Source organism: Argentina anserina, chromosome 5 (genome assembly GCF_933775445.1).
Source record: "Argentina anserina chromosome 5, drPotAnse1.1, whole genome shotgun sequence".
Classification (NCBI taxonomy): domain Eukaryota; kingdom Viridiplantae; phylum Streptophyta; class Magnoliopsida; order Rosales; family Rosaceae; genus Argentina; species Argentina anserina.
The window spans coordinates 8,054,143-8,066,358 of NC_065876.1; the positions used below are offsets into that span (position 1 = coordinate 8,054,143).

The window sequence follows — 12,216 nt, forward strand, 5'->3', positions numbered from 1 at the left end:
TTGGCATATAAGTCAGTATATGCAAAATTAGAAATGAGATGTATCATTTAATGACTATTCTTCACAATATACTCAGGATTTAACTCAAAGACATAATGAAGATAGTGAAAATTTTGTATCTCATAGATCTTTTATGTGGTTCTAAATTACTTATGTAATTTCATATTTAATATATTATATGTAAATAAGGCGTGATGAACTAGCCTCTCTTTAGGTAAATATATATATATATATTAAGTATATTTGTAATAATGCTTGACGATTATTTCACCTCAAATTACTATAACTCACTATAAATTAATAGTTATATAATAATTTATTATGACATATAGTAGATAATTGATCAAATAAACATATCTCAAAGTTTCATTCAAAATTTTCATATTTTTATATAAATTTCCATCAATTTAATTTATTTATTTTTTAAATTAAAATTTCCAATTTTTAAATTCTCGATATTTCCGTTATTGCCGATATTTTATTCTTTGGCTCTGACCCCATGCGATGCCTGCGTAGGGTAAACACTGCCCTGGAAATTAATCAAACTCTTAATACCCATAACTCATGCATGCAACTTCTCTAACGACCGCAATAATTCCACGTGTTCCAGGCCAGTTCCATCTCGGGATGGCCAAATATCGTCCAAACTCTAGGAATGGCCGGTGGAAGTGAAACATTCCGGGACAAAACGACGCCGTGCTCAAGGTTTCACAACATTACTGGGGCCCGAATCGACCCGAAATACCAAGCCCCAGCCCATCCGGCTCAGAACCCGAAATGCCGCGAATGTATTAAGCCGTACAAGACTAATAGCAGAAAAAGTCAGAAGCTTTAGTAGAGCTGAAAAGTGAAAACGTAGAAGAAGAAGAAGAAATGAAGCTCAAAGTATACGTGGATAGGTTGTAACGACCTTCGCGCGCGATTTTGATCTTCTGCAAGTAATTCACTTTCTTATTAACCATTAAAGTTTACTGCTTTTTATCACTGTCAAAAATGTGTGATTATGTCGAATTGTTGATGAGTTTTTCACCTTGTGCTGTAATTTTTGAATCTGGGTTGTGGCTGCTTTCTTGTTTTGAGTCCAAAGTTGGATGCTTTTTTCTTATTCTGTAATAGGGTCAATTATATATAATTCGAGGAGGTGCAAATGAACGTAGTCAAACAGCAGCCTAAGTCTCCTGAATCCAAAAGTAAGCCTCTTTCTGAAGTTTACATTGAATTGAGGTTTATAATTGGTTGCTGAAAATTTATCTAGTATTTGATAATGGGTTGCTAGCATTATGGTCTTTTGTAAATGGTTGCGATTTCGTATACCCAATTGTGTTGAACTGATGGATCAGGAGAGGAATGTTTTAAAAGAGCTTAAGTTAAGAGGGCTAGAATTTATAATGAGTGTGATTATCTGCTGAAGTAAGAGGAAGGAGTGAAAACTTGGCTGGGGTAATGTGTGATTGTTGATTCACAGTGTTTTTTTTATGTAACTGTAGAGATAAACCCTATGAGACAAGTTCCAGCTATTGCTGATGGGAGGTGTTAATCTGTTTGAGAGGTAATTCACACGTGCCTTTAGTTTTGTGGAGTTTGATAATTTTTGTGGGTTGTCTCTAATCAATGCATTCATTTGTTTGTTTTGTTTTGGCAGCCATGCGATTCTTGTCTATCTTGCTTGTGCATTTCCTGGAATTGCAGATCATTGGTAAGTCATGTTATTCTCTGGTGCAGTCAGTGATAACATGCTTTTTTGGAGACCGTATACAATGCCTAACTTTTTCTCTTTTGATATCAGGTATCCAGCTGATCTTTTCAGGAGAGCTAAAATTAACTCGGTGTTGGATTGGCACCATTCCTACTTACGCCGTGGTGCAGGTATCAACTTACACTGGGCTGTTCACTGTTTTTTCTTTTCCCGACGGCTACTGAATTTTCATATGCTTGCGTATTGTTGCAGTAGATAGACTTATACCAATGGCACATTATAATGTGCGGTCATTCTGTGTTGCAATGACTCTTTTCACATTTTGAATGGTAATGTACTTGATATGGATTTCCTTTTATACTAATTTTTCTTTTATGCTTTTGTTTTCCAGAGACATATGTTCTCAACTCTGTACTTGCTCCTGTGCTTGGAATTCCATCAAGTCCACAAGCAGCTGCTGAAGCTGAGAAACTCTTGTCTTCCTCTTTGTCAAAAACAGAATCTATTTGCCTCAAAGGGAATGGAAAGTTCTTGTTAGGTGCCTTTCAACCATCCATAGCAGATCTCAGCCTGGTTTGTGAAAATATGCAACTTGAGGTATATAATTTTAACTCCATGCTTATTATTGGTACTTTATAGTGGAATTTAAAAATCATCAAATAGTTCGCTGGGTGGGGTTGGGAAGGACATCGCTGTAAAGTATAATAAACCCATCTACTGATGAAATGACTAAAATTTAGGTATGTTGAGAGAAAAAATAGACCTTTAAGATTTTGCTATATGACAACTTTGCTCTATGACGGCACTTTAAAGGTTCGTCAGGTGAGGGTTGTTTTTTTCTTTCGTCTCTGTTTACAAATTTGGTTGTCCAAAGAGTGGGAAATAGGTTTCTTGTTATTAAATTGTGTAGAGGTCCTGGAGGAATGGTATTATGGTAGGCAATCGGCACCTTCCTTTGGCCTTGGTTGTATTGTCATGGGATTGTATATTATATCAGGCAGAAGCAATGGTCTTTCCCATCTGAAGATATCTAAGCCGCTAAATATATATTTTAACTTTTAGTTGTGAATGGAATCTCTTGTTCCTGCTTGTTTTATATAAAACCTTTATGAAATATAATAACTGACTCTTTTTGTGGAAAATACATTGTATGGTCTTATGATGCAAAACAACTCATTCAATGTAGCTTTTGGATGAGAACGACTGCAGTAGAATTCTTGGCCCTCACAAGAGAGTTCTAGAGTGGATTGAGAAAACAAAAAAAGCGACAAGACCTCACTTTGAGAAGTAAACAGTCCTCTACAGAGCCAAAACAAAATTTCAAGGGCAGCGGTCCATGGGAGCAAACAATACTAATTCAAGCAAAAGATTGGCCTTCAAAGATGTGAGAATCCTTATACGTATTACAAAATTCTTAAGAAGGTTGAGAATGACAGGCTTCTCATGTGTTAGCTTGAATCTGGCCTTCAACTGTATATGTTACTGTATATGTGACTCTAATAGGTACTTTCTTGCTTTACTCTCAAGTTAGTACATGGGCTTCGGCACTTTACTATAATGTATTATTATTATTATTATTATATTCGCAAAGTTGAGATGCGCCATTCTATCTCATAATCACTCTTGCTAGGGTGTATTCTAGTGCAGAAATGGCCTGATCCATGAAACTTGCAGGAAGTAAAATCCCATTCGTTATCATAAATGTTGTACTATACATGGGCAGCAAAACCATCCTTATACTATACACTTTCCTGATCGATTTACTTGCTGCCTAGCTTCACAGACATAAATATTCATTACTGAAGCAGCATTTTGTTCATTCAACCCTTACTTCATGCATCTCAAGGACATCCAACTTTTTGGGTCTCTTGTAGTTCTTCAACAACAGAGAACAGCATACGACACTAACGGAGGATGCTGCCATTGCAGCTCCTGCAATCCATGGTGGTAATCTGAACCCGGTGGAAGGAAAAAGGACCCCTGCAGCAATCGGCATTCCAAGCACATTGTAACCCAATGCCCAAACGTAGTTCAAACGAATACGAGAAAAGGTTTTCCGGGAAAGGTGAATGGCTGTTATAACATCCTCCAAGTTGCTCTTCATGAGAACAATGTCAGCTGCCTCTATTGCAATGTCTGTGCCAGCACCAATTGCCATTCCAACATCTGCTGCTACGAGTGCCGGTGAGTCATTGATCCCATCTCCCACCATGGCCACAGTACAGCCTGAAGCCTGTTAATGATAAGAGTACCGATTAATGTATGTATTCGAAAGCTACCAAGTTTTTCTGAGAAACAAGTTCTAGACTGAATCTCACCTGCAAATCTTTTATTTTCTCAGCTTTGTGCTGGGGTTTGGCTTCTGCAATCACCGTCTCGATTTCCGTTTCCTTGGCAATAGAATTGGCTGTACCCCAATTGTCACCTGTAACCATGATACTTCTAACTCCCATAGACTTGAGTATGGAAATGACTTCTCGAGCACTAGGTTTCAGTGGATCAGATATTGCTACAATTCCTGCTATTTCACTATCTACAGCTATTAGAATCCCAGTTTGAGCCAATGCTTCAGCTTGTGCAAGTACAACTTCAGCCTCCGGTGGAATGGAAATATTTATGTCCAACATTAAGCTCTTGTTGCCTACAGTTATTTCCTTATTTCGAACAACTGCCTTCACTCCTTGGCCGGTGATGGATGCGAAGTTTTTTGCTTCTGGCCAGGTATGATTCCCTTCATCTTCTCTGATTTTCTTGGCATAATCCACAATAGCTTTAGCTAGTGGGTGCTCACTGTTTACCTAATTGACAGTACAGTCACTTATGAATGAACATCATATTTTATTATACTTGAGCTTTATCCTAAATGTGCCACAACTCTTTCCTACCTCAGTTGCAGCAACAAGTTCGTAGAATTCTTGAGGTAGCATTTTATTAAAGATTTTGGTGCTGACAACCACTGGCTTCCCAACAGTGAGAGTTCCTGTCTTGTCAAACACAATGCAATTCACCTACATTTACAGGTCAAGAGAAATATGAATTGGTGAGCTGTCTTGAAAAACAATGAAATAGCTTCATTACATAACGGCTGCCATAATATTCTACGTACAGCCAAACAAATTTCAGCCATCATGTAAAAATTGAGGAAAATTGGTCCTCTGATTTTACTGACCAAGCAGTAGAGAGAAATTTGTTATGGTTGTAGGGAAGTGTTGAACCTTATGTGCGCTTTCTAATGCACGTCCGCCTTTGATCAGTATACCTTGAGATGCACCAACTCCAGTACCAACCATAACGGCGGTAGGAGTTGCTAGGCCTAAAGCACAAGGGCATGCAATGACCATAACCGAGATCCCAAACTGAAGAGCAAGCTCAAAACTATCAATCGAAGATGGTATCCAAGAACGCGGATAGCTATGGTACTTCCCTGCTAAGAACCAGGCAAGCCAGGTTGAAAATGAAAGTATGATCACCTGCAGCATTGACTCATTTGTTAACAAATATGCACAAGAATTACTAACTACTACTGCAAACATGTTGAAGATTATTTCAGATGTATGATATGGCTTACATTCACGTCAGATTGCTTACCATGGGCACAAAGTATTTGGAAATGCGGTCAGCAAATTTCTGTACAGGAGCTTTAGCCATCTGGGCAGACTCGACAAGCCTTACAATCTGTGAAAGCGCACTCTCTGCTCCAACTTTCGTTGCCTTAATATGCAACACTCCATTCTCATTCACGGTACCTCCGATTACTGCATCACCCTTACTTTTTGTCACCGGCCTTGCTTCTCCTGTTATCATGCTTTCATTCACATGACTCTGCCCCCACATAACGAGACCATCACATGCTACTTTAGCTCCAGGAATGGTTTTGATCACATCGTTCTTCTGTATCAACCTGCTATCGATATCTTGCTCATTTATCACATTTCCTTCCCCATCCAAAGTCAGCAAAGTTGCTGTTTCTGGTGCCAAATTCATAAGCTTTGCAATGGCCTCAGATGTCTTGCCTTTTGCCAGAACCTCTAAATACTTGCCTAGCAAGATGAATGTAATAAGCATCGAACTAGTCTCAAAAAAATCTGTACCCTTGAAATCCTTATAGTTTGCAGATCTTAAAACTATGTAGACCGAATAGAAGTAGGCTGCATTTGTTCCCAGAGCAATCAAAACATCCATATTAGCCGAACCATGGCGCAATGCTTTGTAAGATCCAATGTAGAATCTCCTGCCTATGATGAACTGCACTGGAGTGGACAACTCCCACCTTATAATCTGACCAACATTCAGCTTATTCACAATTTTAGCATCCAACAACTTCTTGATTCCAGGGATATACATCAAGACCATGGAGGTTAAAAACACAGGAATTGTGAAAATCAAACTCCACAAAAATAATTTATAGTATTGGTTGATTTCTCTCTGTCTATGAGTGTCCTTCTCTCCTTCAGGATATACCATTGCTTTAAAATGTGCAGACCCTGACGACTCAATGATTTCGATGAAGGTTCTTGGTCCCACGATATCTGATCTATAAGAAACTGAAATCTTGTTGAGTTCAGGAAATGTCTCTATGTCTTGGACGCCAGGAAGTCCTTCAAGAGTTTTTTCTATTGCTCTGATCGACTGTCCTACCTTAATACCATCAACTTTAAGCTCTATCTTGCTAATGTCTTCCCCTACACTGATAATTTTGGCTTCGAATCCGGTGATCTCTATTGTTTCCAATAGCTGATGGGAGGTAACAATGCTTGGGTCATAATGAACCTCTGCTTCTTCAGTTGCTAAGGCCACCTGAGCTCCTTGCACTCCATGAATTGCTTGCAGAGCTGATTCAACAGTGGTGGAGCAAGATGTGCAAGTCATTCCACTAATGCTTATTCTGCATACTTGCCTGGTTATGTCATTTGTCTCCTGCTTAATCAGTTTGGCTTCAAACCCAGCATCTCCAATAGCCTCACATATTTTGTCCTCCTACATATGACAGGCTTGAAACATTAGGCTCAGGATTAAAACTACAGTAAATATCTTTCATTTCTTTGGTATGGTGGAGAAATTTGTATATGTATTTGATAGGGATCGATCAACATGGTATCTTAAAGGTTTTCTAAGCTAATAGGCCAATTCACACTAAGCGGCCGGACTATGTCATAACACTCCCTTCCCCATCACCACTAAAAAATATGTTGGAATTTAAATCCAACCAATGTCGGTAGCTTTCGAACTTGAGTATGGGTTTCACATCTAGCTTTTTACTAACTCGACCACCTGTGTGTTAGAGAGTTCTATGTGTGTGAGAGAGATATTATGGTTCACTTCCAGAGTTCCATCCATATGGCCTAGGCATGGCATAGCGTTTCTTACAGAGCAAACAAACATTAATTTGGGTTTAATAGACAATATAAATTTTAGACCACTTCAACAATTACCAACTGACTCGATATATGTGATACTGATCGATACAAGTAGCATTGGCTCATCTCAGTCCTCATTTCTTGAGAGTAGGAACTCAAGTGAGTGTATTTGGCTCAAGGATCCACATTTATTAGTTCAAATTGGTCATCTACATGTATGTTTTATGGCATCTATTTTCACACATAATTTCCTATGGAGTAAAGAGACATAAGAGAAATTTTAAATACACTTCACTAATCTCTTAATACACACTCTTACTTAATACACTACCAACTTCATTATTATTATTTTACTAAATACACATCTCAAAGTGCCGAAAATACTCTTATTCTAAAAAAATCATTAATTAATCATATTATTTAATATAACTATTATATATCTAGTTTTTAAAAAAAATTATTTTCAAATTATACTTTCTATTAGTTTTGGACTTTTGGCTAGCTATAAACTTCATTATATATTGAAATGATCATTGTGAATCGATAATTAAATGGAGAACGGTTGTTGTTATAACTCCAACATCAATCTACGTTGAACAAAAACATGTATCAAGTTACTCAACATGACGTGCAATTATACAATTGGAAAACTAAGAATTGTTACGATGAAAATATATAATAACAACTAATATGGTTCTAATAAGTTAGCTACGTTTCCAACAATTCAATCATCACCAAGATGTATTGTCGTCCGAGAAAATGACGTATTTTCTACGCCTAGGTCTAGGTATTGCACAATTTTTTTTCTTTCTTATAATATATGTTTATATTAGTTATTTAACTTATTTATATATCTGATTTGATAAAAAAAAATAGAAGCGTGTATAAAGAAGTTAATAGAGTGTATATAAAATTTCTCGAGACATAATTGTACCTTTCATTCAAAAAAAAAGGGACATAATTGTAGTAAATGGTAAATGTTGACATTTAATCTTGCAGCAAAATGTCGCTCTCCTCTCGCGAAACCCTACGAGCACTCCCTGATGGCGGCATCTCAACAAATCGATTGCCTCTTGCCAACGAATCTTGGACAGGAGAGGGAGACATCATCTCTTTCTCTTCTCTACTCCCTATCGGCCGAGTTGGGGGCCGTGGTGGTGCGGTTCTTCCTATTGGCCTTTTCATGGTTGTTCTACTCTCACTCGGTTGGGATGCGGGCTCTATGTGTACCAATATTTTGGATCCGCTCTTGTTCTCGGGCATCGATGACGGGATCTGGGGGCCGGAAGCTGGTGGTTTGAAGTTGGCTTTGGATTATGGTTTTGGGTTTGGCTATGGCATAGGCAGTGCTACTTTGGGGCCTATGTTATTGGGTCTCAGATCTAAGTTTGTGAGGTCTGCGTGGAATCCTGGTGTGAGATTTGTGGGTGTTATGCTTTCCAGCGGTGATGGTGGTTCGCCAGTGGACAGTGGTGCTACTGATCAATCTGGTGGGTGCTCAAATCTTCTGCAGCCTATGGGACTCCATATTGGACTGTTAGTAAATGTGGACTTTGCTTTGCATCCGAGTGCTGCTCAATTTGGGGCTATTTCTGGGCACAGGTGGTGGAGGAATCTATCCACGTTTGTACTGTAACAGTGACTGACATTGATATGGTTACAAAAGCAGCAAAGATGGTGGACCCTTGATTTGAATCCATTTGGGTACCATGCTAGTGATTTTAGTTGTTCTTTTTTAATTATGTTTCTAATTTTTCTATCATTATATGTTCTTGCGCTTCATTGATTTAAGAGGTGGGTATATTTTAGGTTTGTGAGTCTAGTTGCATAGACTGGATTTAGAAGTCTTTGGAGATTGCTCTTAATGTCAGCCTTCGGGTGAGTTGTCTCTTATACTGCTTGCTGAGCTTAATATACCATGACTAACGATTCAAAAAAAATGGTGACATTTATCATCGACACTCATTTGATGATCGATATCTAACTTAGTATTCTACATGACTATAATTTGAACCAAATAATTTGATTCTTAATATTGGGGATCATGAGTTCATGACATTATTTGATTTACCATATACTTTTGCAGCTGTGTAGTATCAGCTTGCCAAATGAATAGCTAGTATGAATTACGAAATAGACTTGCCCGTAAATACTAAGCAACAATATCCTTTTCGATTTTCGTATTCCCTTTAAGCTAGTCTGGTACGCAACGACAACCTTACTTTATAGAGCTAATTAAAGTGCCTAAATGGTGCGTGTTGTGCTTTTATATCAAGAATTCAAGATAAGTCTGGTCAAAAGGTAAGTCATATAGCTTTCAAAACTAATCAAGTTAATTTCAAGGATGAAGGATATATGATTTGTTTTCATTGAACCTGCAGCCATTTAGGGAGTGAGATATCTGAAGCTGTGTGCCAGTTTCTTTTGAGTTCATATATTTCTTCTCTTATTTTTCCAACTCTTAGACTTATTTCTTCTTCTGATGAGTGAAGCAGGAACCTTTCCCAATTACGACAAGCTTAATTAGTTGATTAAAATTATCTACAAATTCCTACTCTTTGGATTAAACAAGATTATGATAGCCGTGTGACATGATCCCATAATCTGAGAGTTCGTAATGATAATAGTCCCTAAATGCCAGAGTTATCATTATAAATGACCAAGAGGTAGTACTCCTTCAACCACCCTTTCAGTCGACAGAAAAAAAAACGACGTTCTGAAATGAATTTTCCGATCAAAACTACCAAGCAAAAGAAAAACTAATTAAACTCACATTGACGAAGCTGGGATAGTACAGTACGAGGGCTGTGTTATTCAACACGTCTACGGCGGCCTCTTGAATCCCCGGGAGCCGCTTCACTGCCTTCTCCACAGACCCGGCACAGGCAGCACATGTCATTCCAACCACAGAGAACAAGGCCTTCACCTCAGAACCCTTAGCCTTCCTCATCGCTTCCGGAGACGTGCCTTTCGGGTGTCGAGGCATCGAGGGGTAGTGTGGTGGTGTCCCGGGTGACATGCCACCCCTGCAATCCCTGCAAATGCAACTCATGAATGATTTGAAGTCTCTCTGTGCAAGCTTTGAGGCTTTTTGTTTGTCTGGCTGTTATGATCGATATATGCTTTTCTTTTCTGGGACAGTTGCTGCTATATATAAAGGGGGACTGAGTGAGCTAGGCAGGCATATACGATATGGAGTATGCACTCGAGTAAAGCATGATATGAAATTTTTTAATTGTTTTTATCGAGTGGAAAGTGTCTCATACTGTCTGCACAAATGAAGGGTGAAAATTAGGTTAAATTTGAGTGGAAAATGAGGTCCTACCACTACTAGGATTATATACCTTTGTGCAGTTTTTTTTTATACAAAAATGGTGGACCGGTGTCCGGCGGAGAGCAAATATGGTACCTGCACTTTTACATAGTGTTTTTCGGATGATCTAACTAGCGACATCTTATTACCAGGAATATGGCATCAACAATCACCCAACATTTAAGTACAATTTCTTACCGTTAAACCAAACATTATGGATACTTTTGTGTCGTTTCTTATGTAAAAACTTGAAAAGAAAACATGGACAATCAGATATGATTATATATGTGCATTAATTTAAAGTCTAATAGACGCATAAATCAAATGTTTATGCGTCTACTAGACTTTAAACTAATGCACATATATAATCATATTTGATTGTTCATGTTTTCTTAATTGATTGATAACCTAAACTTGCTAAATTGGCTTAGATAATACCGTGCTTACATCAGAAGATTAATTTATATCTCTACATTTATTTTTGAGTTATTTCGATGGTGATTATTATGGAAAATGATCATTTTTCAACTAGATATATTGATATTGTAAACGCACATATCGGTATGTGCCACATTCACTCCATAAAAAACAATTTTCTTGACAATTTTTCTAATCAAAACTATTGCCGCCCAATTAACCTAGAGAGAGCATTCCTAGTATCATATTCAAATATATTTGTTATAAAGTCAATGTTCTCTATTCTCAACGGTGGCAAAAAAAAATGGTTATAGATAATGTACTTCAACTACGGTTAAGACGTGGCCACTCATCATCTCAAACTATTTGATGAGGCCCTATTGGTCGAAACCTAGCTAGTTGTAACTTATATATAACACAAGCTTTCTTTGATAACTCTTACGTATTCACATGACATATGTGTACATATGTATTATATGTATAATTGTATATACGTATCAGTTTGCATTTTTTAAGCTTTCGGCATGTTCTAGTTAATGAGGCTTCTGTACCTCTAATTAGGTAGCTCTATGCTCATATATGTGTATATAACACCAAAATTTGCTGCACCGGCTCTCCACCAGTAAGTTAATTAGTACGTAACCAGCTACCCACGAATATTCTTGTAATCTAGAGAGCTTTTAAGCTTTAACAGTAATTGTGTTTCAATAGTAATAGTTCCTTTTTTTGTTTTGGCTTATTAGTAAGTAAAACGAAGATCGAACAAATAAAAGGAAAATGCACTCTTTAGTTCCAATGAAGAGCCACTTCTGTAGAATATCTATGGATAATACGTGATGCTTTTAACTAATTAGTTTTATCACAAAACCACTCCAACTTCATGTAAAGTCAATAAGAATCTAATATCAGAATAGAAATACACGTAAGTAGCTAGAAAAATAATCATCTAAATAGTAATTTGTCATTTGTGTTATATTTGAGTTTGGATCGATTACTTGTTTAGAACACAAAACTAGTTTGCATTATCATTTTAGGTCTTCGTAATCTACTGAATATTGTAATATGAACTCTCTGTAGCTATCAGTACGTACAGTTCTAACAGTTTGCGTGCGAGTGTATAATAAATACTAGGGGAATATCCGAATGTAAATTAAAATTGGTTTTGATATAGATCAGTGATGACGAAACTTTCAGGTAATCAACTATTACTGTTAAAGTGTTTAGTGATATAACAATATTGAGCAAGTATATCGTATTCATGGGCATTGGATCACTCATCCATGGAGAATTGCACCACATGCAGTATTAAATCCCAGTCCAAGTCAGAAGAAGCTTATTATAGGTGTTTCTTCATAAACTTGCATTGGCAAAAGCTTGTTATAAGTAACTTGAATTCCTCTTGATTCACTAGCTGAAGTTTTATTTGTCAATAA

General features: G+C 37.4%; 2 protein-coding genes across 2 annotated transcripts; one reads left to right on the top strand and one right to left on the bottom strand.

Moving 5' to 3' along the window:
• The first annotated feature begins 858 nt into the window (after positions 1-858).
• LOC126795424 (glutathione S-transferase T1-like) lies at positions 859-3,361 on the top strand. The gene is given in 9 exon segments (XM_050522264.1): positions 859-938; positions 1,117-1,190; positions 1,488-1,531; positions 1,533-1,549; positions 1,643-1,696; positions 1,787-1,866; positions 2,088-2,293; positions 2,883-3,080; positions 3,344-3,361. Coding segments are annotated over 9 exon segments (756 nt in total). The 5' UTR covers positions 859-873.
• Positions 3,362-3,364: 3 nt separating this feature from the next.
• Positions 3,365-10,157, bottom strand: LOC126793127 (probable copper-transporting ATPase HMA5). Its single transcript, XM_050519568.1, has 6 exons — positions 9,827-10,157; positions 5,285-6,673; positions 4,912-5,166; positions 4,582-4,704; positions 4,015-4,494; positions 3,365-3,929 (listed from the first exon to the last, which is right to left on the bottom strand). The coding sequence occupies exons 1-6, from the start codon at positions 10,103-10,105 to the stop codon at positions 3,513-3,515; spliced, it is 2,943 nt and encodes a 980-aa protein (XP_050375525.1). The 5' UTR covers positions 10,106-10,157; the 3' UTR covers positions 3,365-3,512.
• Between the last annotated feature and the right edge of the window lie 2,059 nt (positions 10,158-12,216).

What these genes read in the sequence shown, in the direction of transcription:
- LOC126793127 (XM_050519568.1), bottom strand. Translation starts at nt 10,105, where the DNA reads ATGAGTTGCATTTGCAGGGATTGCAGGGGTGGCATGTCACCCGGGACA. An exon ending in ACTATCCCAGCTTCGTCAAT is followed by an intron (nt 6,674 to 9,826) that starts GTGAGTTTAATT and finishes TGTCATATGTAG; the next exon opens with GAGGACAAAATATGTGAGGC. An exon ending in CATTAGAAAGCGCACATAAG is followed by an intron (nt 4,705 to 4,911) that starts GTTCAACACTTC and finishes CTGTAAATGTAG; the next exon opens with GTGAATTGCATTGTGTTTGA.